Source organism: Tenrec ecaudatus, chromosome 15 (assembly GCF_050624435.1).
Source record: "Tenrec ecaudatus isolate mTenEca1 chromosome 15, mTenEca1.hap1, whole genome shotgun sequence".
In the NCBI taxonomy this organism is placed as follows: Eukaryota; Metazoa; Chordata; class Mammalia; order Afrosoricida; family Tenrecidae; genus Tenrec; species Tenrec ecaudatus.
Genome location: NC_134544.1, coordinates 54932118 through 54956988, shown reverse-complemented (window position 1 = coordinate 54956988; position 24871 = coordinate 54932118). Strand labels below are relative to the sequence as shown.

General features: G+C 45.6%; 1 protein-coding gene across 4 annotated transcripts in view; it reads left to right on the top strand.

The window, feature by feature from the left end:
* GATA6 (GATA binding protein 6) overlaps positions 1 to 23700 on the top strand; it is a 30637-nt gene extending 6937 nt beyond the window's left edge. For 3 of the 4 annotated variants that reach the window (XM_075532864.1, XM_075532862.1, XM_075532861.1), the window contains exons 4-7: positions 3933 to 4058; positions 4869 to 4956; positions 5055 to 5158; positions 22283 to 23700. In XM_075532864.1, the coding sequence (XP_075388979.1) occupies positions 3933 to 4058; positions 4869 to 4956; positions 5055 to 5158; positions 22283 to 22453 (489 nt within the window). In that variant the 3' untranslated portion in view covers positions 22454 to 23700. The remainder of the gene's footprint in view (positions 1 to 3932; positions 4059 to 4868; positions 4957 to 5054; positions 5159 to 22282) is intronic. The other variant, XM_075532865.1, reaches the window with a different exon arrangement.
* Positions 23701 to 24871: the final 1171 nt, after the last annotated feature.

The window sequence follows — 24871 nt, the reverse complement described above, 5'->3', positions numbered from 1 at the left end:
AGTCGTTCTGGAAGGATCCAGAAGAAATTGGCAATATTGGCAACCTCTAGGGAGAAAACCTGGATTCCGATCAAGGTCAGGTGAACAGAGCCCGCCTGGGCTGCGTGCTCCTCCTTCTGGTTTAGAGCCGGGTTCTTGCAAAAGGCATGCGGTGTGTATGCACCGCGTCCGTCTGTCACGTTTCCCTCCGCAGAGATGTTGACAGCAACCCAACTCTAACCACAAAACCTCAGCCCGCGTCCCTTTCACCCAGCCGGCCCTGGAGTTCCATTTCCCTCCTCCCTTCCAGTCCCAATTCCATCTTTTGGAATAACCTTAGTGCCGGTGAAAATCCATTTACTCTAATCACTGGTTTGAAAAGTCACAGAGAACTAAAGGGGGAAAAAAATCTAGGCGCAAGTTGAGGGTTTGCACCAGTTTGAGCACTTTTTACCTTGCTTTAAAAGTGGGAATTCTGATTTTCTTCACCGGTAATCTCCTTACTGTCTTTAGTTGTGTGTTATTAGCAGGACAAAAGGCTATTAGCTGTTCTGGTGATTAGAGAAAATTTAATTTCTAAATGTTCACAGACACCCCTGTCAAGGCGACCTTTGTTTAATCAAGTCCTCATATTGTTACCTTTTAAGTAAAATTATTTTAGAGAGCTGCCAGACGTCAAGCAATGGAGTAATTTATTTAATTATTAGACTCTAATTAGCAGGAACAAATGCCCCGCATGTTGTTTGTGTTAAATAGATTAGAGGGAAGTTGCATCACAATGTAAGTCTGACACCTTAAAGAGAAGCAATTAGTTTTATGGTTGTTTTGTTTTTAATGCATTTAAAATAAAGTGGCTGAGGTTAATTTAATGAGTGCGTGTGTAGTTAAATTTATTACAACCTCCCTCAGCTGAACATTTTCTTCAAAGGGCAGCCTTCACTTCAGCGTGACTCCTCCTCGGAGTTTCCATTTTTCTTCCATATTTTACAAGATGAAAGTAGACCATGGAAAATGTTACAAGGAAGTTCCTTGTTGAGTGAAATGTATTTGGGCTGAGGAGAAAGGCAAATTGGGCCTTGCGACCCGCGGAGTCTGAAAGGCGCAGTCTTCTCAAGGTTGGGTGAACAGCCAGTAGCATAGCAGCCACTTCAATGCAAGCTGTATTCTAAATTTGGTTTAGAGGGTGTGCATTTAGACAGTGTCATTTGTTTTGTGCCCTTGTTGGTAAAAAGAATTGTTGGCGGGAAGAAAACAGTTTTTTAACATCACGGAACCCATTCGTTTTCCTTCTGTGTGGCAGGTGTCCTGGCAGCGGCCAAGGTCAGCCAATATGCTTTGTAAATGGGTTATAAATGATACCAATTGAAGGGTGTGCCCCTATCAATTAGCGCTCCTTGTAGACTTCTTATTTATGGTTTTGATGGACCTAGCTTAGTTCTCAGAAACAGAATGTTTAACTCAAGTTTGTTTAGCCAGCAGTACAGAACCAATCGCTGTGAATTTGAACTTGGAACACATTGCAAAAGAAGAGGTTTATGGTGTAACTTGAATTCCTTGTCATTGATGAGCGCAAATGAGATCACTTGCCACAAGGAACTTTTATAACCCATTCACCTTCATTTCCCATGTTATGGGGAGTGGCTTCTCTTATGAGCTGCAGTTGACAGTCATAAAGGTCTTTGTTATAATGGCAGATTCTGATAACAAGGTTACCTCACGTTGGCTCCAAATTCCACTGGAAACTCATAAATGGCTTATTTATAAAATAAACCTTCTTGCCTCCTGGTTCACCGATTTCATCTTTTAAAGAGAAAGGAGTGTTTTCCTGGGGAAGTGGCTTTCTTTTGACCAAAAAGAAGAGAAAAGGCAAAACAGAAGCCCAGTGTAAGTTTTATCAGGATGGAGTCCATTTTGACTCATTTGACTCCGATCAAACAGCCGCTGTGGCCTTTTATGGAAGAAGAAAAGCTTTGTATTTCTCTCGTGGAGGCTGGTTGGTTCGGAACTGCTGACCTTGCGATTAATTGCCCAACCCATAACCCACCAAAAGCAAAGGTGAAATGTACAGCAAATCCTGGAAATTGAGTCTCCTTTAATTAAAGACATTGAGAAGAATGGACAACAAAGGTGAACTCACCAAACATGAACATCTGTGATTAGAGGGCCAGGATATCCAAATCCTTTGCCTACCAATTTAAAAACCAAGATAAACTGAATCCTACATTTTTTATAACTTGCGTCCCGTTTTATTACTTTAGCAGTACTCTTCCCAGACAAGTTAGCAAAACCAAGGGACACTGGGAAAGCATTCAGTAAGGGCTAAGAAAAAGAAAAAAAAATCTGTCTTTTGGTGACGACGAATATGCTTGGCCAACAGAAATATATTGAAATTAACACCCTGAGTTTTTCACCACTTGCTTTTTATTGAAGTCATAATGGCACTTTTATGATGGGTAAATCTAGGCGATTTAAAGATAATTTGCTTGTTTTGCTATTTGGAAGAAGACAATTTTACCAGCCTAACTTACCATTCTTTAGAATTCACACAGGATTTTGGAGGAAATTCCCCTCCTAAGGTTGTTAGTGGAGCTCTGGGGGCAGGGGCTGCTCACCACAAACCACAGTTCCGTGGTCCCAGTTCACCAACCCCTTCACGAGAGCAAGAGGAGGCCTCTGCTCCTGAGAGATTGACAGTGTGGGAAACCCTGTGCAGGCCCCATGAGTCAGAATCGACTCGATGGCAGTGGGTTTGGTTTCCTGTTGCTTTTAGGTTGTTATGGGCACAAAGGGAATGTGGAAATGAGGGGTCAGGGGTCATATATTTGGCTGCTCTGGCAGGCAATTACAATTATGGAATGTATTAAAATATATTTCTTTAGGAAGTTTTAAAAATAAGATTTTCAAGGACCAATCCATTAGCATACATAAAAACCCACTATCGCAGACTCACAGCAACTCCTTCTGGTTTCTGAAACTAAATCTTTACAGGAGCAAAACAGCCTCATCTTTTCCCCCAGGAGCTGCGGTGGGCTTGAACCACTGATTTTTCATTTAGCAGCCCAATGTGCTCAACCCACGGTGCTACCATGGCTTCTTATTAACAGGCATACCAACGGCCATTGAGTTGGTTCTGACTGATAGCCAGCCACCTGATACAGCGTTTCTGAGGCGGCAACTCTCCTTTTTAACACACAGTTTTAAAAAGTCTATGCTGTAGTGATTACAAGTTTGGCTGCTAACTGCAAGATTAGCAGTCTGAAACCCCCAGCCAATTTTCAGAAGAAAGACAGGGTTTTCTACTCCCGTAAAGAGTTACAATCTTTACTCCGTAGCTGGGCAGTTCCCATTCCTGTAGGTTCACAGTGGAGACTACCTAAAGCCACTTAGCGCATCTGTGGGTGCTTCATGATTTAGTTTTGTGACTCCTGTATCTCATACCTGCGACCACTGGTGATGAGGGCCATTTACTGGGAGGCAGGGAGGACACTTTGCTGATCGTGCCCAGTTGTATTGTTGCTTCTGGTGTGTTTTGAAATTAGACCTTAGAAAGAGAAGTACCTAGCCTTAAAGTAGTTGCAGTGATTAAGGCGTTTCGAATTTGGGGGCGTGGGGGGGGGGAAGTGGTGGAAGAAACCCTTAGTGAGCTCTTTCAATGTCCCGATGCCAGTGAGAAACGTTTCAAGTGGAGTTTTGGGGGTCAACCCCGTGGTTGCTTCTAAATTCTAGAATTGCTGGCAACCTGGAGCCAAACCAATGATTGGGATGGGGAGCACACTGAACTTCCAAGTGTCTCGACTCAGTGAGGTCTACCTAATTAATTACCCTCAATGGAAATTTCATTGGTAATAAACCCAGGAACATGCTTGTGGACCACAGTGTGGTGAGACAGTGGAGCATCTCTATAAACGTGTTCTGCGTGAAATCACACTTTTCCTGTGCTGTTTTCTATCTAGCCTGCATCGCGGCGGCTTGGATTGTCCTGTGCCAACTGTCACACCACAACAACCACTTTGTGGCGCAGAAACGCTGAAGGCGAGCCTGTGTGCAATGCTTGTGGACTCTACATGAAACTCCATGGGGTGTGTACATGCATTGGGTAACTGGTTGACACGAGTTGGCTTACCCTGGAGGTTCCCTGCAAATGCAAGGGGAGAAACTTGAATTTCTGCACGTTTGAGATACACATTTTATTGAATCTAAGATGCCATTATAATATCCACTATCATCTTACTGGAAACAAAACAGTGAACTATCAAATTAAACTCACATATCCATGATGAGACATTCCATGTTGTCCTTTTAAATTTTTAAAAATTGTGCACACTTGGAGAAAGCAAGTGGGAAAGCAGTAACTTTCATGTTTTGATCTTTGAAAACATTTAGACAACTTAAGAATTGTAGTTAGGAAAATGCTACACTCGGAGGATCGCCCAAATATGAACACCTCAATCTCACAGAGAAAGCTAACCTTGCATGTGTAGGAGGATGAGAACAAATAGTGTTTGAGATAAAAAGTGGTTCTTCAGTGACTTCTCTACAATTGAAATTATTTCAAACAATAAGCATTAAATTGAAGCAATAAATACTCCCTCCCCTCTGACAAATCATCCCAGTTTCCCTGACGGAACCCACACTGAGAGAAGTTGTAGGCACTTACTCTATTGCATGTGAGTAAAATAAAATCGCATGAAGGCTTCCTACTCTTTGTAAGAGCTGCTTTCAGAACCCACAGGTGTTTCTACCTTGTCCTCTGGTTGCTGTGTGTCTGCATGGGGTGTTTGGGGGTCGGCTTTTTAAATGAGGGGATCTTGGGACTAGTGCTGGATGTTTAGTTTTCTTCATGATATTTATTAAACTAAGACCTATGTGGAAAAAACCCTAACTTTCAGGTGCCTCGGCCACTTGCTATGAAAAAAGAAGGAATTCAAACCAGGAAACGAAAACCAAAGAACATAAATAAGTCAAAGGCTTGCTCTGGTAAATAAAATATAGTTAATTGCATTCTTTTCAAATTATATTTGCCAACTTGAGTGGCACGAATGTGTATATTTACAAGTTAATGTTGGCTTTTGCAGGTAATAGTAATAATTCAGTTCCTATGACTCCAACTTCCACCTCTTCTAACTCAGACGACTGCAGCAAGAACACTTCTCCTACAACGCAACCAACAGCCTCAGGGGTAAGGATATCGAAGAGTGTTTTTAGGAGGAAATTAATTTAAATGTAAGCAAAATGACAAATTTAAGTACTTTACACACCTCTAAATTAAGATGAATATCGCTTTTTTATGGTTAAATTAACTTAAAGCAAAAGCCTGAATGCATTTTGGTCGGAAGGCCTTGTTGGCTTTTTTACAGATCATTTTATTGGGGGTGCGTACAGCCATCCGTAGATCAGTTATCAAGCATATTTGCACACAGGTTGCCATCATTATTTTCTAAGCATTTACTTTCTTTTGAGCCCTTGGTATGAGTTCTTTTCCCCCCCCCCTCCCACCTTGGTGACCCCTTGATATCAAGAGGCCTTGCTGTTTTAATTTTGTCAGAGTTGTTGCGTGCATATTTGTAACAGATGAGCAAAACTACTAAGCCTGCGGTTCACTTTCCCCAGGGGTGATGGCTTTTGAAGTTGCTTTTGCATTTTGCCTCCAGCTAGTTTTCCTTTTTATTAACCCCTGGTGAGCAAAGCTCATCCCTGATCATTGATACCCCATTTGAGGAGACCATGACTTTTCTGAACTCTGGGAGATGTCAAGGGCCTTTGAAGATCATAGAACCAAGTTCTGTGTAGCTATTCTGGAGATAAGGTTGTTTTTAAGTAGAGAACATTTTCTTCCTCCCACCTTATTTTCAAACTTGCTCCAGCCTCTCAATTCATTCTGGAATTCTTTAAAAATTACCAGGCGTCAATGGAGATCCAAGGTAAGGGTCTGGAGCAACTGTCTTTAAAAGGTGCCCAGTGATCTTTTGGATTGTGCGGAGACCAGTTAGGATTTAAATCCCTGCTTTCCTAGTGATTGTTTCCTACCTATAGTTTTCTTCTGGATTGGAGGTAGTCTCCAGAGGGTGTAGGACTTGGAAATTTTCAGCCAATGCCCTGGGTGAAATTTAAATCCCTTCCCTGGAGCTGTCTGTGATCTAGGGTTTGGGAAACACAGGTCTGGTATTTGTATTGGCTTGAGTAAACAAAATAATTTAATACTCAAAACAAAAATTCAAAACTTGCATAGAAGTGGTTTTTGATAATCTTTGTCCTATCATCCAAGTTTTTTTTTTTTCCTGAGTGAATCACGAAACTTGTTTCACAAAGGAAACTTGCAGTTGTCATTACTGTTGCCTTTGTAATTCTTTACTTATAGGATATTAATGTTTTGGGCTTTTTACAAAATTAAAATAGACCCTGTAGTGCAGGATTTTTGTTTTTAAGGCAGGTTAGATGCAATTAAAAAAATTAAAGGACATTAAAAAAGTAAAGGATCTCAGGTGGTAAACAGAACACATTGCAAATGGAAAGACCTAGGATTACTTTAAAATATATTCTTGGTTTTACCCCAAGGCCTCAGAAACAATTACCTACCTAAACGAGGCAAAAGAAATGTTTGGGTTTTCCAGAGCCCCGGTGCTGGAGTGAGTCTGTCCTAGCTGAAGTGACATTGCCCTCAAACTTGGGTCACCGTGTTGGAACAGCAGTACAGGGGTGAGGTGTAATTTGCATGACAAAGAACTATTTACCTAACAATCACTTGGAAGCTTTGGTGGGTGGGGCCTGTTTTGCTACTGTGCTTGTGTGATGCAAACTTTCAAGATTAGCGATTATCAATCAGGTCAGTTGACCTTCTAGGGAAGAAATTCCTGTCTTGGGAAGGTTTGTGCCCAGGCCTGGCAGAGAGAGTGGCCTTCTGGAAGTCTAAGGCGCTCTGCGTGGCTCCCTCTGGGCCCTGGAGTCTGTGTAGGTGCATGTGAGGATCCTCCTCAAAACGCCACTCTTGTTCCTAAAGGGCATACATTCCCCAGGAAAGGGCTCACCTGGGAAAAGGCAAGCTGCAGGTGGCTAACCTCTGAGAGGGCAGTTTCCTCCCAGAGGCAGTAGGCAAAACCACGGAGAATTTGAGAGACTGGGGTATTAGAGAATTGGGCAGCCTGTACAGGTTCCAGCCAGAGAGCCGTGAAGGAGGTTGGGTCTCAGGGTAGGGGTGGAGTTTCCTTACCGACCTGACAACTTTCTCTCCTCCCTGCCACGTGGTGATTTCTCCAGACAGGGAGCAAGCACCTAGATTTGTGGGTGTTCTCTTGCAGGAGAACCCATAAGGTGAGGTTCCAAAAGAGCCCCTGTCAGATCAGGTGGCTAATTGTACGGGACCAGGTCTACTATGCAGAAACCAATTTGTCAGCTGCCACGGGAACTGCAGTCCTGAGAATATTTGCTGGGGCTTTGCTGGGGTGCAGCTGTGTGCCCACAGCTGCCACTACCCCTTCTGCTGGGTGGCCTCTGAGCCTTTTGGGAATGCCGCGACTGGCAGGAGCCTTTAAAAAGGACTGCTAGCTGTTTGGAAATGGATTGTGGGAGCAATTGCACAATTCTACTTGATGTCACGAAAATATGGAATGATATGATATATGTATTCAATGGGGTAAAAAAGGACTGCTTGCCATTGATGTTCTGTTTTCCTGTTTGGGACCTGGTGTGTCATAATGGAGGCTGAGACTGGTGTGGAGGCTTCTGCCTGTGGGATCCGGTGGGAGGTGACGAAAATGTCAGTTCTGCATGGCAAGGCCGTCTTCCGTGTTCTTCAGACGGTTGATCGTTGGTTCCTGGTGTCCCTTGGGCCGGACGAGGCCGCTTGAGTAATGCGGGCTAGCCTAGGTTGCTAGGGGCAAACTGAGCTGCCTAGCGCAGGAAGAGCACACTCGGTGGAAGTTAGCCCTAGGCGTGGAGTAGGGGGACCACTCGTTCTTTCCCTGCAAATGAAAGCATAACGACACGATGATTGCTGCTTACAGAGGTCCACATGAACCTTGCTGTTCATTTTAAATTGACCCCATGGGAAGCCAGTGGCGGGAGGTGCCAGTAACCAATCCCAGCCAGCTGCTTTACAAGCTCTGTGCGGTGAGGGAGAAGCGTGGACTTGCAGTCTGTATGGGTGCCATCTTGAGGTTGGGCCAGGCCCTTATCATGATCCCTGGACTCCCGGTGGTCAGGTGGCTGAGGGGCCACAGGAGTGGAGTACCGGGAGCGAGGCTTTCCTCCACAGCAAGCATGGACAGGACTCTGGCCAAGGGCAGGTCGTCATTCTTCCAGGGCGAGTTTAGAACCCTGGACTTTTCGCTGGCTTGCCTGGATGCCTTAGCTTTTTATTGACTTGTTGCTCATTTGTGTTACAGGTAGGTCTCTGCCTGGGAATGATGAATTCTTCCCTCAGATTGCTATCCGGTCAATGACTCCTGTCTCATGACTCAGTTTCTCTCTGAGGCTGTGCCTGTGAAGTGGAGGGAGGGCAGTGTGCTTCCTGTGTGAGCTCAGGATGGCCTGCACTGCTACGAGGCTTGTTTTGTGACTTGGGATTCCTTGTGTTGATTAAGAAAATGTTAGGCTTCATTTTGTGAGGCGGTTGATTCATTTCTGTGACTTGTGAATGTACCAGGTCATTTTCCCGAAACACATACCTTCTGTATCAAGTGTGCTTCCTGCACAAGGATAGGTAGTATGTGTTGCTGCCAGGCCGGTTCCTACCTGGATGCCTAAACACGGGCCTTCTGAGGGGGCTCTTAGTCCAGGCAGAGAGTATGTTGAGAATGTTTTTTATTTTTTATTTTGGCATTCCAAAGGAGTGATCTTCATAGATTCTCTTAAAGGACAAAGGCGGACCTACATGGATTATCATGTAGAATGAAAACTTTGAAAACCCCTTCAGTTAAGTTGGACTGAGAATTTTAAAAACTCACCACAATGCCCCTCTTCCTAGGGCCATAAGGGTCACCCTACAAAAATACTCTTTTTATTTTTTCCTACAAAAATATTTTGAGAAACCTCCCCCCAGCCATCTAGCTCTGCTTTTTTGCTCCTTCAGATTTTTTTTTATTCCTTCAGCTCAAGGTTTTAAAAAGGAACCTAACGCAAGGATGCCTGAGCTGCTGTTTGGCTGCGATGTAAAAATTTGAGTGCAGAATCTTCAGAGTGAGAGAGCATGGAAACCTCAGTGTCTATGTCCTGAAACACCAGCTTCACATTTTGCTCTTTTTCTTGAATGGAGCTTTCTGTGGTTTTGTAGCAGCGCTTTATTTCACCATTTTACCTATGTGTGCATAATGTAGATTGATAAGAAAATGTGTGTGTGTAGTTGACCTGGGTCGACAACGGAAGGTTTTTTGTGACATTTACTTTTGTGGATTATAAGGATCGTTTCCTCCCCCCGCCCCCCGCCATTGAATTCCGTTTCTCAACTGAGCAATATTTTACAGGTTCTTTTGTTGTTCAGGAGTCAGATGAAGCTCTCTAGGCCTGCAGAGAGCTAGTCTTGGAAACCCACAGGGGCCGTTTCTACCCGGTCTCACAGGGCTGCTAGGTGTCAGCATCAACTCAGGGGCAATGAGTTTGGTGTTTGCTGTTCTGTAAGGGAAACAGGGTGACACGGTCGATTTCAGCCATTCCTGTTCCTAAGTACAAGGTACTACGTATTCCATACGGGGTCCTATCTCATCCGTAAGTTGTAACTCAAAATTAGTAAAACCGGCCGGCATAACTTGACTTCCTTTGGGCTGGGGAGGATTAATGTTGGGATGAGATTAGTAAGATTTACGGTTTGAGAATAAGGAGTGATAATGTATTTGCTGGCCTAAAATAGCTTGCATAAATAATTAAGAAATCATAAACCCCATTTAATTTCATAGTAATACTGCAAGTTATCTTTAAACATATTGAAATTAATAGAGATGTAATATGAGGCAGCTTCAAAAAGTTTGGAAAAATTCCATGATCTTTCAATTCCATTTTTCATTGAACCATTTGAAGCCCCTTGCACCCTCTCCCCCAATTCTGTTACAGTTTCTATGGAAAATACCGTTTATAGCTGAATAAAACAAGGTCTCCAAACTCAAAGTGTTAATGTTGTAGAGGCGCGGAGTAGGCGATAGACCACACACTACCGGTCAGATTTGGGGTAGCCTCTGGGAGGGGGGATGTGCACACTGACTGCAGAAATGGCAGTGGCTTCACGGAAGCATTTGAGATGGTTGGTAGGATTGGTACTAGAGCAAGAAATGGGGCGACCAGGGAAAGAAGGAAAAGCGTGAGCCTGCAAAGGATTGACTGGTTGGTGTGGGGATCAGGAGGAAACCAAAGGCAGGGGGAGGCTGGTGGTGGGAAGAACCTCGGGAATGTGCCAAATCAGGGAGCCAGCCTCCAGCGGAGCCCTGGTGGCATAGTGGGCGTATGCTGAGTGCTAACAGCAAGGCCTGCCTGTTGGAAGCCAGCAGGCTGAGAGAGAGGGGCCACGATCAAGGTTTTTCACTTCTGCCGAGTCATAGTCTCAGAAAGCCACAGGCACAGTTCTGCCCTGATCGAGGTGGAGAGCAGAAACCAAACTCCACTCCCTTCTAAATGGTGGTGGAGCTTTATGGGAACATCACCGTGTCAGTCAGCACGCTGGTGGCCGTCAATTCAAATGCTCCCATTTGGAGTTATTTTGACGACTGATGGAAGCAAGTGCTTGTATATTCCTGTCTGCATTTTTAAATACAGCTCTTTAGGGTGAAGGGAGTGAAGATTTATATAGAGGATAGGCTTTACAGTCCTCAATTTTGTCTCACTTGTAGCAACCCCCTCAACGGACAATCCACTTCACCCACTTCCTCCTCCTTTCCTACCTAAGCCTTAGGAAGGCTGCATGGATGATTCTAAGGTGTTCAAACCTCAGTTTGTATTATTGTTCCCCTTATAAACCTGTGACTGTTGGGCTGAAAACTGAGCCTCGAGGGCTGAGTGCAGTTCTTAACTCAGGGCTGTAGCCTAGAGGGTCCCATCAGCCTCTTTGTCCCACTATTGGACCCAGGTCGGTCGCTTCCCACTCCAGACCAGTATTTCCTCAGAGCCACACACCTTCCTTCACTGACCTCAAACAGGGTAGGAGTACTTGAGTGTTTTTCTACCCAGATCTTCTGGAGCAAGATGGTTTGGGGCAGCTCCCTGGTCATCTTTCTGGCAAACATTCCTCCTCCTAGTGGTTCATTTGTTCTGGACCCACACCTCCTGCGCGGGGAGGCAGCCATTAAAAAGCAGATGTAGATTCTATTTGTTACTGCTGAGTGTCTGTGGGTGGACCCCGGGCAAGCTTTGGCTTGGCTTGGCCATGCTATTCCTGCCTCCTTAGTCTCCTGGGGCTGCTCTGTGCCTAGCTCGACCTGTTTCATCTACTGCGGACCTCTATTCAACAAGCTTCGCAGAAGAAACAGTTCTCCTGCGTTGCACGTGGAGCACTCTGTCTTGTGCTACAAGTGGTTTGAAAGAGTTAATGCACATCCCTAAGTGCATACGGCCATTAGGGGGTGATTTAGAGACTGACACTTATTTGGTGTGCTGCATGAGGCCCTCTCAAGAGAGAGGTCATACACAGGCTAATGTTTAAAATTCTTTTTAGAGATTTTCTATATTGATATTTTCACAATATGGGAGAGAAACCAGCTTAGTCACATAGTTTACTGTGTATTACTCAGTTGATGGGGGCATATTTCTATTAGAAAACTTATTTAAATATCATTTTATTCCAGCAATTGGATCACTTTGGATTTACCATGACATTTTGGTTGCTCACAAAATAACTCTTAAGTAGCCAAAGGGTGCATTTATAAAGGGCTTGTACCAAATGAAGGAGGCTGCTAAAAAAAAATTCATGGAAAAATTCCATGCTCTTTTTATTCCATTTTTCCATGAACTTAATTTTAAAAATTTTAATACATCATTTTGTTGGCGCTTACGGCTCTTATATTCCATACATCGATTGTATCAAGCAAATTTGTACATATGTTGCCATCATTTCCAAAACATTTTCTTTCTACTTGAGCCCTTGGTATCAGCTCCTTTTTTTCCCCATCCCTCCCGCACCATCCCACCCTCGTGAACCCTTGATAGTTTATCATTTTACACCGTCCGCTGTCTCCCTTCACCCATGTTTCTGTTGTTTGCCCTCCCTAGGGCGGGGGTGGTGTGGCCCACGAACTTTTGTTGTCCCTTCATATTCGTTGCTTTCTTTCAGAGAAACTTGGCTTTGAAGGAGTTCTGATTCAAGGCCTGCTGGGAAAGGGACAAGTTACTGCTACTCCTACGTGCGCATCCCACGGCAGCCTTGGCAGCCTTAGAGCCAAGCGGGATTCTGGCATCTTCTTACAGGATTGTTGCTGTGGGTTCTCTTTTTCTCTGGTTCCTATACTCTGTCATTTTTTAATATAGTGGGCATTACACGGGAGGGGTCCAGCTTTGTGTGTACTTTCTGTTTGTTCCTGATTCTAACTCTGCAAGCGAGGGAGAGCTTTGACTGGTTTCTGTTTGGGAAGTGAGAGTCAGAAGGTGAGGCTCAGACCCAAGGTCACCTGTCACATTCACAGGCAGGGCTTGGATTGGGACCCTGGTCTGGCTGGTGCATACACTAGGCTAAATAACCTGATATGAAATTTTTCTTTTGAGTTGAAACAAGACTTTAAAAAAAGAAGTTTGAATTTTGTTTAGTGATTTCAGTATCAAATCCCTGAGACAAAGCAATGCTTTGATTTGGTGGCGAAGTACCTAAGGCAGGGACTGCAAATGCTCTGCTCATCAGCTTCACGCTGAGCAGTGTGTGTGTGTGTGTGTGTGGGGGGGGGGGGTGTTACTGTGGGCAACACAAGGAGGCGCGAAAAAGAGTGAGAGGTAAAACTGACGGTTGTCAGCATTCCCCATGTGATCATCACAAGGCTCTCCAGTATTACAGGTGACAGCACCGAGATCCTCTAATTCATTGATTAATGTTAACAGTTTCATTGTCAATCCATCCCCCTTGTCAGTATGTCAGTCATATCAAGAGAAACTGTACAGTTGTCACCGGAACCAATTCTAGATCCGAAATCCTTTTACGAGTGTGATTTAGATCCATAACAGTGAGTACACTAAGCTACTTGGAACATTTTTTTACCTTTCTGAACACTCCAATTGCCTTTAGCTAATTTTTGTTTTAAAAGTTTAGGTGTTTAAGAGGCAAGTACCTATTTCCCCCATCCAGAGTTGGTAGTCCTAAATACTCCTTAAAAAAAAAAAGGCACTGAAAAATCCATTAATCACCGGAAGGACCCGTGAGAGGCTGCGGTTAGGTATTAGTATTGCCTCATTTATAAACCAGGATCCTAAGCCACTCTGTCGGGCCCCCAAAGCTCGCTCGCGTTGAGGCCGGGACTGGGACCGAGGTCTCCTGCTTGGAGCCAGGGGCAGTTGCCACTCCCGGGAGTCCACCCATCAGCGTGGTTATTAATACCCTACTTGCCACATGCTACAAGCCATGAGCATAATTTTTTTTGGCATTTTATCTTCATGCTCCCTGTGTGCCAGGCTCCCTCAGGCCCCTTCTAATAACTTACGCTCCTGTCTGACCACGGCCTTCACCGGGAAAGTCACGTCACCAGGGCAGGCAGCATTGAAGCATGTGTACTTTGCCTACTTACATACTTTAAAGTTTGATTTCAAGGCCGCTTCTGGACTCTCTTCCCCTTGTGTTTCTGGTGTGTGTTCATGCGGGGCTGATAAGAGGGGCAGATGGTAAAAAATAGTAGAAAGTAGGTTGTGCTACATTAACATCTAATGGTTTTATATATTTGGAAACAAAACTATATTGCTCTTAGGTAGTCTGTAATATATGAATATCCACCCAATTTATCACCCTGCATTTATTTAATAAGTGACTCATCATCACACTCTGAAAGCTAGAATACTAGGTAAAGAGTAAGTCAAGGTAGAAGTCATTTGCTTTTCTTATGGAATCAAGTTAAGAGATGTCATTTCAGTGCAAAAGTTTTTTGTTGGTTATAGTGTTTTATTTGTTTTGGTGTTCAAGCACCCCCCCCGGGGGGGTATGTAAAAAGTCATGATTCAGCTAGTCTAGTTTATAGGCCCAGGATGACCCAGAATTGTGAGGCTGAGAATAAAACAAGTAAACAACAAAGTATTGATTTCAATGACCTGCTGGTATCTTGTGAGTAACAGAATTTAAGCTGGGATATACACTCCAGAATTGGGTAAAAAAAATTTTTTTTTTAACTCTAAATGTACAAATCATTTTAATTTGAAGCTCTTTTAAATGTAGTTGTTTGGTTCCCGGAGAAGTCCAAGTAATATAGTTCTTGGTCTTATTCTGGGGGTGATTTGCAGATTAGCAACTGGCAGCAAGTAGATTTAGGCAGCCAGGCACTTGCTCTAGGTGTGTGTGTGAGACTACAGTGAGCTAGGAAAGCCTCCATTCTCTTATTGAAAAGGGGGAAAGTAATTCCTATCCCAAGTAGGTGGGAGATACCCACAAACCTATTTAGAAGAATAGTGCTACTTCAACATAATCTTGGAAATGAATATGGAGGCTTTTTATTTGCATGGCGGGGTTTTCTTCACAAGACAAGAGAGATAAATCCTTAGTTTCTTGACGGGGCTGGATGAGAGTCATTCTGCTAACAGAGTAACCACGCTGTAAGGATTTGTTTCCAGCGTAGAATCAGTTTTCGTTTCTTCTGGTGCTTTCACAATGCTTACTGTGGTTTGCATAAGTGACGACTGGTTTTCTGATCCCGTGTGCTTTCTGGAATTTCCATAGATGAAGATGTGCAGCTATTCCCTTACTTGGGAGCCAATGTTATAAAAGATCTTAACCCGGTAGGTTTGTCATCTTGTCTTGAGGTCTTGATCATGTGAGTGCAAGATTAGAGAATTGGATATTCCATTCTGATTCGCTTTGCGTTTTCCCTTTGGCAGGCTAATTGAGTTCACATGGTAGAACAATGTCTCCCCGGGCAGATTTATTTCTCCTTCAATATTTTCCTAATAATCCCAGCGCGTGCGTACGCACAGGACACAGATGTCTCAAACGCTTTGCCCCTCTGCCCAGAATAGGTTGTGTTCTTTTGGTAGGAAAGGCTGACTCCAGCCTGGATACAAGAGGGGTCAGAGACAGCCGGAGCTCCCCAGTAAGGGGTGTATTGTTTTAAATTAAAAAAAAAAAACCACTTAAAAAAAACCATTAAATACTTCTACAACCTGCATTCGACTATCAGCTATGACGAGCCACCCCATGGGCCTTGCGGTTTATCAGCGGTTCTGAGAAAGTTCTGAGGGTCTGGTCGATGGTTCCCACACTCCCGGAAGGAGATGCAGAATGTGTGTGTGTGTGTGTGCACGTGCGCACGTGTGTATTCATGTTTCTTAAACGACTGAGCTGCTTTCCGTTCTTTCGGATTCTGTTCTGGAACTGAGCACACACATGGCCCTTACAGCAATGACTCGTTTTAGAAGTTCAGATTTGGAAGTGCTGTCCCTGGGTTGGTGTTTATATGGGGTTTTTACATTTTGTCTTCTCGGGGGAAGGCAGCCACAAAGCACCGCAGGACTCTAACCTAGAGGTGACACAAGCAGAGCACCGCCCTTTGGCTCTGGGGATGGCTGGCTTCCCTTCACAAGAGAGGAGGCCCTCTTAGATGTGTAGGAAGGGACAGATCCCAGGCCAGGGAAGCCTGCAGTCTGAATCCAGGCTGAAGAGGTCGCGTGATCATCATCAAAGTGAGGCACTCGGGGACTCAGCCTTCAGTTGGCCTGGGTGCAGTGTGTTGTTTCTTCAGAGCGAGGCCACCTTGAGACTGAGCGCAGCTTGCCAGACGCTTGGTTTTCTCCCTCAAATGTGAAAATTCCTCTCTGGATTCTTCTGGAAATGCTGTGTCTTTGAAGGGTTTTCTCGAGCTGTGGATGCGGGTTCCCGTGGGAGGCTGCGAAGCGCAGGAAGGAAACTGCGCTCTGACAGTGAGGGCCAGCCACTGGGGAGCCAGCCGGCTCTCTGTTGAGCCTTTGACCACAGGAGCGAGCCTCAAACCAGACCTCCTGGAAACTTGTCATGAGCCAGTTGCCATGGAGCTGTGGCAACTCATGTCTCTGACCCCGGCTGTGCTCCAGAGGGCCTGCAGGGACTGAGTTTTTAGAAGCAGATCTCCCCAGGCCTTGATGGCCCAAGTGTTCCTAGGTGGATTCAATCATTCTTTCTATCTTTCCGTTAACAGCTAAGCACCTCTCAGAGACTGGACTTTTCAAATGAGTGAAAAGTTTCTTTTCTATTTCTTTCCCCTGGGGGAGGGGACATGATTCCTGGGTATTTCCGAGTCCCAGGCTGCAAGCTTCCAGGTTCTCCCTGAGGTCATTTATTCCTCTAGGAGGAGTTTCCCCGCCCAGCCTCTCTGCTGTCTCCCACCTAACCTGGCTGGCTTTCAGTGCTAAGCCTGGCCTGGGTCTGGTGCTGATAACGCATTCTTTCAACAGGAAGTGCCTCCATTTTCAGTTGTCTGTGGGAGGGTGGAGGGCAGATAAGCTGTGAATGGAAACACAGAGCAGATTTCTGCCCCACCCTCAGCCTGCACTTTGATCCCAGAAGTACTGGGACCCCTGGCCTGGGAGGAAGGATGGCGAAGCCGTGGGCATTCTGCAGGACGCAGGAACATGTAGGTGGACTCAACTCCGGTGGAATGCCTGCTTTTTATTATGTTTAGATATCTACAATCAGACCGAAAATTCTTGGAAGGATTTAGTTAGATGGGGAAAACCTGTTAAAGCCATGCAAATGTATACTTTCGGGGCGTATATATGTTGGGTCCAGGGCCCTAATCCTTTTGTCAAATTTGTACCTGGGTCTTACTGGTTCTCAAAGGGCTCGCGCTGGGGGTACATACTATCATGGAGGCCCAGGGCCAAAGATGAACAACAAAGCGACGAGGCACGTTGTTTCCTGGGCAAGTTGTGACGGTTCTAGCCACCTGGTGCAGTTAGAAGACAAACCGGGGTGCCAGTGACCCCGATTTGTGTGTGTTCCATGTTTTCACTTACGTGGAACTGTGCTTCCCCTGTGTGCTGGAAGACAGACCCTGGGCGTCTGTTGGAAGCTTGTACGGCTGCTGGGTTTGGTTCTGACCGATGGTAGCTCCGTGCGTTCTGCCCCTTCTGCAAAGTGACGTTGTGCCGTGCCATTCCAAAACACCACAAACAAAAAGACACCGACTCTTAGTGATCCGATAGGATAGGATGAAACTGCCCCCTTTGAGTTTCGGAGACTAACTCTTTACCAGAGTAGAAAGCCTTGTCTTTCTCCCGAGGAGCAGCTGGGGGATAATGAACTGTTGAGCTCCTATTTCACAGCCCAATGCATAACGACCACAGGGCTCCTGTGCCACTCACACAAGCAGCAGCAGGAAAACATACAAAACAGGCCCTGACAGGACACTCTAGAAGTGCTCCTGATGTCCTTAGAAGTGCTGTGTTGGAAGCCCCTGCCCGAAGACTAGAAGTCCAGTGCTTTAGCTACTGTACCACCAGGGCGCCTTAAAATCATCAACCAAAAAATCCAAACTGCTTGCCAGTGAGTCAATGCCAACTCGTAGCGCTGCCAATAGGACAGGGTATTGTTGGTTTCCAGGACTCTCAAATCCTTACAGGACTAGCGTCCCATCTTTCTCCCTAAAATAGTCAAAGGAAGGCATAGGTCAGGGGTCCTCAGACTACTGCCCGTGGGCCACATGCCGCCTGCCAAGGACATTAATCCGGCCCGCTAGGTGTTTTAGCCCCATTTGGTTTTTTACTTCAAAATAAGGTATGTGCTGTGTGTATAGGAATTTGTTCATAGTTTTTTAAAAACTACAGTCTGGCCCTCCAATTAGTCTGAGGGACAGTGAACTGACCCCTGTTTAAGAAGTTTGAGGACTCCTGGCACGGGTAGCTCATAGAGGGGCTGGCTGGCCCTCTCTGGTGAACGCCCTGCCTTCCAAACCTTCCTGGGGGGCCTCAGAATACTTTTGTGTGTGCTTCTGTTTTGCTAATTGATTTTTGTTATTTATTTTGACTCATTTCATAATAGTTGAATGAGTGGATTTCCTTGCTTTTCCAAACCTTTCTGAGACGATTGGGTCTGTCCACGTGGCGTTGGATTACCCCAAGCAAAGTCAACACAGCTGACTCCTGCTTATCTGCTCACGTTCCCCACTAACTGCAAAGAAGCTCCAACTAGGGCTGGCTGGCACCCGCTGCTCTCTTGACCCCACAGCACTTTCCGACAAACTCAATTGTCTTATTAAATTTACAGTTTCTTATAAAGACAGAGCCCCAATAAGCATAGCAAGCACAGACTTCCTTGTGCTTCCTTGCTAATTTACGGTGCCCAGTGCAAAGTGTTTCCCACCACGCCTTCCCTGTGCTCATCCTGCAGCCTGGGTGCTCCGTCCCTGGCTCCATGGAATAAATGATTGCCAGTAATCTGGAAATGGGTGTTTTTCTTTGTGTGGGCTTTTCTTTTCCTTTGAGTTATTTCCTCCTGAGACATTTTCAGAAGTGAAATGTGACGAAGGAGTGGGGAGAGGTGCAGACTTCTCTTGATGCCCCTTGCCACTATTTTGTGCCACAGGCGTCTGCAGGGGGGCTCACATAAGTACCCTATACAGGTCCCATTCAAAAATGAGGCTATGGAGCCTTAGGTATGCGCACTTGACTTCTTTTTGCTGATAGCTTCAGAGAACTTGCTTCGGTTGCAGGCGAGCAGCAGTTCATCAGGAGAGCATTGCCCAAGCACTGTGGGGCTTGCTGTTTGCGCAGCAGGATTCTTGCCCAGCTAGGCATGTTAACATTTTGCCTGAAAAAGACATAGTGTTTGGGATTATTGCCCAGTGTCAGAATAATATTCAAGGTGTTAAGATTTCTTTAATGTGGCTCATTTAACAAAAGCAATAAAATAGCAATGATAACTTAATGTTTTTATAAGGGCTCTGGTGGCCTCGTGGCTGTTAGCCACAAGGCAGCAGTTCAAACCCATGAACTGCTCTTTGGCAGAAAGCTGGGACTGCCTACTCCCGTACTGAACAGAGCTGCTACGAATCGGAATCAATTCAATGGCTGTGGGGTGTTTTTTTTCACTTTTGTCTTTGCTACTGTTCTAAGACCCTGACAGATAGTAACTAATTTAATTCTTGCAGCCACCTTAGGACAGAGGTACCCTTTTATTTCCATGTTACAGGTGAAGGCACAAAGGGTTTTTGTCAGGTGGTTTTGTTGATAGTGTCTAGCCATCTCATTCACACCACTTTCCCTTTGCATTTCAGTTGGATTTCCTTCTGATCAGCTCCACTCCCTCTCTCCTGCATACTCCATTTTCAACACTCCCTCCTTAGTAATAACCCAAAACAAAACCCACTGCCAGCCAGCTGATTCCACCTCATAGCAACCCAGTACAGATTTTCGAGGCTGTCAATCTTTATGGGAGCAGACTGCCTCATTGTTTTCCCTTGGAGCAGGAACTGAGCTTGAACCACCAACCTGGGGTTAGCAGTGCTGCAGCTGTAATGGTTGTCTTTGACAAAATATTCAACAGGCAAGGAATAGTGTTAGCACTTTAGAGGTGAGTCTTTGAGTGTCCAGGGCCTGCCAAAACCCAAGCTCACTCTTGAGAGGTACCCACCCTCTCCAGAGTCCTATTCTGGTCTTGTTCCACCTCCTTGTTGAGCAATCATAATTTAGGGTCTGTGGGTCCTGGCTCCCAGGTGCTTTGATGCTGTTCCTTCATGCTGGCGATGGAGTGGTGTAGACCTGATGGACTCCCGGCCATTTGGGGTGGGCTGCTTCCTGGCCCAATCCAGGCACAGCCTCCACTTCTACAGAACATACTCCGTGCTGTTGCAAGTTGGGCTGCAAGGCCAGTGGTCGGAAACCATCAGCCAGAGCTACGTGGGAGAAATACGAGAGAGGGCTTTCCACTCCGGGGAAGAGGTCCAGTCTCAGAAGCTGGCAGGGCAGTTCTGTCCTGTTGTGCAGGGTTACTGTGAGTCTGCGCCGACTCCAAGGCAGTGAGTGGGTTTGTTGTTTGGCAGTGAAATCGGGTTTAGTGCAGGCCAGTGATAAATGGGGACGTGCCTTTGATGGGCTAGCTCCCACAGTGAAGGCAGGATGGGTGTGACATCGTGAATCCCCAGTCAGTCTCAAGGCAGGGCCTGGTTGGGGTTTCTCAGCCAAGCTTTACACTCTTACGGTGAGGATGAGAGGGAACTAGGTCTTGTTCAAGGAAAAGGGAGGACAACACTGACCATGGCTTTTGCGGTCTCCCCACTTCGGTAGGAGTGGCTTCCAAACTGCTCAGCCTGTGTCTGACGCCCTCTGTTTCGCTGATTGTTTTTGTTTAAAAATTTTTTAAATTTTGTTTTATTTTTAAAATTTTGTTTTTCTTATGTAACATTAACTTAACCAACCAAGCCATGGTTTAAGGATTGAATGTGGTTGTATGTGTAAAGAGGAAATGCTTTGAAAAGTTCAAGATGACCCTGCTTATGTTCAATAACAGACCACCTAGTTTTATGCACTGGAACTTGACAGCTTAGAGCAGATCAGCTGAGCTTCAGAAGGAAAAAAGGCAGGACTTTTTAGTATGCGATTATGTCTCCATTCTGAAGGCTTTTCAAACGCAACGGACTGTAGTCCAATTTGGTTTTGGGCTTTACCAAATTACATGATGTTTTTTGTTTGGCCTTTGTTTGTTTGGATTGGAGGGGAGGATTCCAACTGGGGAAGGTGAACAGTTACTTCCCACAATCATGACAAATAGAGGATATTTAACATTTTGTTCATTCTGTGGTCTGGCTCAAACATGGCTTGCATTTGGAAAGAATTAAGGTTAAATGAGGTAGCTATTAAAACAGAACTTATGCATGCGTGGGTTAATTTTCCATGAAGTCGGGGTTCAAAAATTTCATTCATCAGACCATGTTGGGTGTATGTAGCATTCATCTTTAGATTGGACAGTGCCGAGGCCTTCTGGCTCTGGTGTGTATGTACATGTATGTGTATGTATGTGTATGTGTGCGCGCTAGTGAATGGTTGGAGGTGTGCCTGTGCAGGGCAAGTATGAGGGGCTTCAAAAGTATGTGGGGGGAATTTTATTGCCTTTAAATTCCATTTTCATGAGTTGTGAGCTCTTATCTCTTCTCTGTACCTGTACACATGCTCCCGTCTAGTCCAAAGTGAGATGTAGTACTGGGGTCATGACAGTGGGGTGGGGAAGCCTCGAGGAACCAGAGGAAGAATGTTGCATGTTTCATTGGTGCTTCACAGCACCCCGATTAACAACTCATCCTTTCCCTGTGTGGGGAGTCTCATTGTCTAGAGATGGACTTTGGGTCTCTGCTCCGACCTCCCTCGAGCTCACGACACATTGAATCCAGGAACAGGAATACCAATCCCAGAAGGATGGGGCAAAGAGGGGAGAAAGGTGGTACCAATGGCAATGATTGACATATATCCACCCCCACCCCCTTCATGGGGGATGAACAACAGAAACCATGGGGGAAAGGAGACAGAAGACAGTGTAAGATATGAAAATAATTTACAATTTAGTAAGGGGTCACAAGAGTGATGGGGAGGGTGGAAAAGGGGGAGCTGATACCAAGGAATCAATAGAAAGTAAATGTCTAGAAAGGAATGATGGCAACATATGTATAAATATGCTTGATACAATTGATGTATGGATTGTTAAGTGTCTTAAGAACCCCCAGTAAAATGATCTCTTAAAAAGATTACAGTTAGAAGCCCCTGCTCACGTGTGACATCTGCACAAGTACTTGTGTGCGTGTGGATTCTAAGTAGGTGCTGTGCGAGCAGCACCCCCACAGTTTAGCTTTTGAAAAATGATTAGATTCAAAAAAAAAAGAAAGAAAAATGATTAGATTGAGCGTGCCTCATCCAGGCCCATTTACCTGCCCTACCCAGTGTCGTTTGCTGGCGCTTTCGGCAACTAAAATTCTTCCAGGTCCCCTTCGTACTTTTTCCGTTTTTCAATCCTGCCGGGCACCTCCCGCCACGGATTCTAAAGCGGACGAGTGCGTGTCTGAGCGCTGGAAGGACCACCGGTGGGCCAGTAGCGCTATGCCACGCAGCCATCGCCCAGCTTCCGGGGGTGCCCCGGCGTGTGCACAGTGGGAGATGCTGTGCCCGTGGGCTCAGCCCGCAGGCTGGTCAAGGTAGCAACTTTCTCAGTAACGCTCTCTTCTTCCCTCTGCCCCCCTCGTCCTGCCAGGCAGGTGCCTCCTCAGTGATGTCTGGCCCTGGAGAGACGCCCAACCCAGAGACCAGCGAACTCAAATACTCCGCGCCAGACGGCCTGTACATAGGGGTCAGCCTGGCCTCCCCGGCGGAAGTGACGTCCTCGGTGCGGCAGGATTCTTGGTGCGCGCTGGCGCTGGCCTGAGCCCGCGGTCACTGACAGGAAGTTGGGGGAGCCCGCCACGGGCCTCCCGGCGACGATGGCATTACTTCATGGAGCGAGCAGTCCACACCGAACGCTGAGGGAACATTCCCCGACGGCGCCCTTTCCGTGCCTTTATTCCGAAAGATGTAATTTCCCAGAGGCCCGCGCCTCCGCCGGACCGGCCAGCCCGCCCCTCCCGAGCCGAGGGGACAAGCCAGCGCAGCCCGAGAGCACGCGGCCTCCGCCCTCTGCCGGACCCTGGTGCTGCCCGCCAGACCGCCAGCCTGCCGGGGTCACACGGGCTTGGCGTCTGTGCGTCACTTCCGGGAAGCGGGACTTGCGTCACTTCCGGGAAGCGGGACTGGGGCGGGGCCTCCCGCTAAGGACACTGAGAGAGATTGTTAGGAAACCTTCGATGTATAGTGTCTCAGATCATTTGCCTTCCGGTCGATTTGGGTTATTCACGGATTTCCTCATACCTTGTCCACATCCAAATTTCACTTGTGCTCACGGAGAAGATTCTTCGAGGCCGTTTGTACACACCTGGAGGCTGAGTGGGTTCTTGAGGGCTCTTGTCACAAAAATGTGCCTCGCTTGGCAAGACTGCATTCTACCATTAACGTACACTGTGACTGAATGTCCTCAAAGTTCACAGCGCGTGGCTGATCTGGAGTCAGCCGGAATTTGTAAACAGGGTAGCAAACAAGATATTTTTCTTCCATGTATACAATCATTTTTTTTAAAAAGTGCAATTTGCGTTGCAGCAATCCAGTGTTAAATCATTTACATAAGATTTAACAACATTTTTTATAATGAATGTAAACATTTTAACTTAATGGTACTTAAATAATTTAAAAGAAAAATGTTAACTTAGACATTCTTATGCTTCTTTTACAACTACATCCCATTTCTATCTTTCCAATTGTTGAAAATATTTCAAGAACAAATCTTCTCTCAGGAAAATTGCCTTGCTCCATTTGTTAAGAATTTTTATACAAGAACACCAATAGACCCCCTTTATTTTACTGTGGAATATGTGCTGGAAAGATTGCAACAAAACTACTACCTAACAGATAACATTTGTATATACTCTGAGATATCTGGGCATCTTTAAACACTATGATGAAGTCTGTGTAATGTGCCCAACCCATGGGCAGGTTGGCTTACATGAATTTTTTTTAAATGGGATGTCATATGGAAACCTATTTCACCAGAGTTTTAAAAATAATAAAAAAAAACCAAGGGTATTGTTTTGTCTCTGGACATCACATTTCTTCCCTTTCTGTTTCATTTTGACGCATATGTTTGCGTGGCTGTTGACAGCATTCAAAACAAGCCCTGGTGAGGATTGCTCGTTGCCACAGCCTGCCCTTTCAGAGTGGTCCTTTTGAACCGCTTTGAATACAGGTGGCTTATTTGAGGTTGCCCTCTTGGGGTTAGTTGTCACTTTCTGTTTGTGCTAGAAGTGATTTGACCAGCCTGGTTTTTCGTCGTGGGCTAGATTTCTGGAAACCAGGAGGCTGTTTTACAACATAAAATTTTGGCTCCCTGAGCCTGTGGTATTTTATACTGCTTTTCATTCACTTACTCCAGTCATTGTCCAAATTGGCTGTCAAAAGGGACATCTTTTTAAAAAAAAAAAACATTTTATTAGGGGCTCATACAACTCTTATCACAATCCATACATATACATACATCAATTGTATAAAGCACATCTGTACATTCTTTGCCCTAAACATTTTCAAAGCATTTGCTCTCCACTTAAGCCCTTTGCACCAGGTCCTCTTTCCCCCTCCCTCCCTGTTCCCCCCTCCCTCATGAGCCCTTGATAATTTATACATCGTTATTTTGTCATATCTTGCCCTATCCGGAGTCTCCCTTCCCCCCCTTCTCTGCCATCCCTCTCCCAGGGAGGAGGTCACATGTAGATCCTTGTAATTGGTTCCCCCTTTCCAACCCACTCACTCTCTACTCTCCCAGTATTGCCCCTCACACCCCTGGTCCTGAAGGTATCATCCACCCTGGATTCCCTGTGCCTCCAGCTCCTATCTGCACCAGTGTACAACCTCTGCTCTATCCAGACTTGCAAGGTAGAATTCAGATCATGGTAGTTGCGGGGGAGGAAGCAGGATCTGGGGGAAAGCTGAATTCTTCATCGGTACTACATCGCACCCTGACTGACTCATCTCCCCTAGACTCCTCTGTGAGGGGATCTCCAGTGGCAGACAAATGGGCTTTGGGTCTCCGCTCTGCACTTCCCCCTTCTTTCACTATGGTATTTTTTTTTTTATGATGCCTTATACCTGATCCCTTTGGCACCTTGTGATTGCACAGGCTGGTGTGCTTCTTCCATGTGGGCTTTGTTGCTTCTGAGCTAGATGACTGCTTGTTCACCTTCAAGCCTTTAAGTCCCTAGAC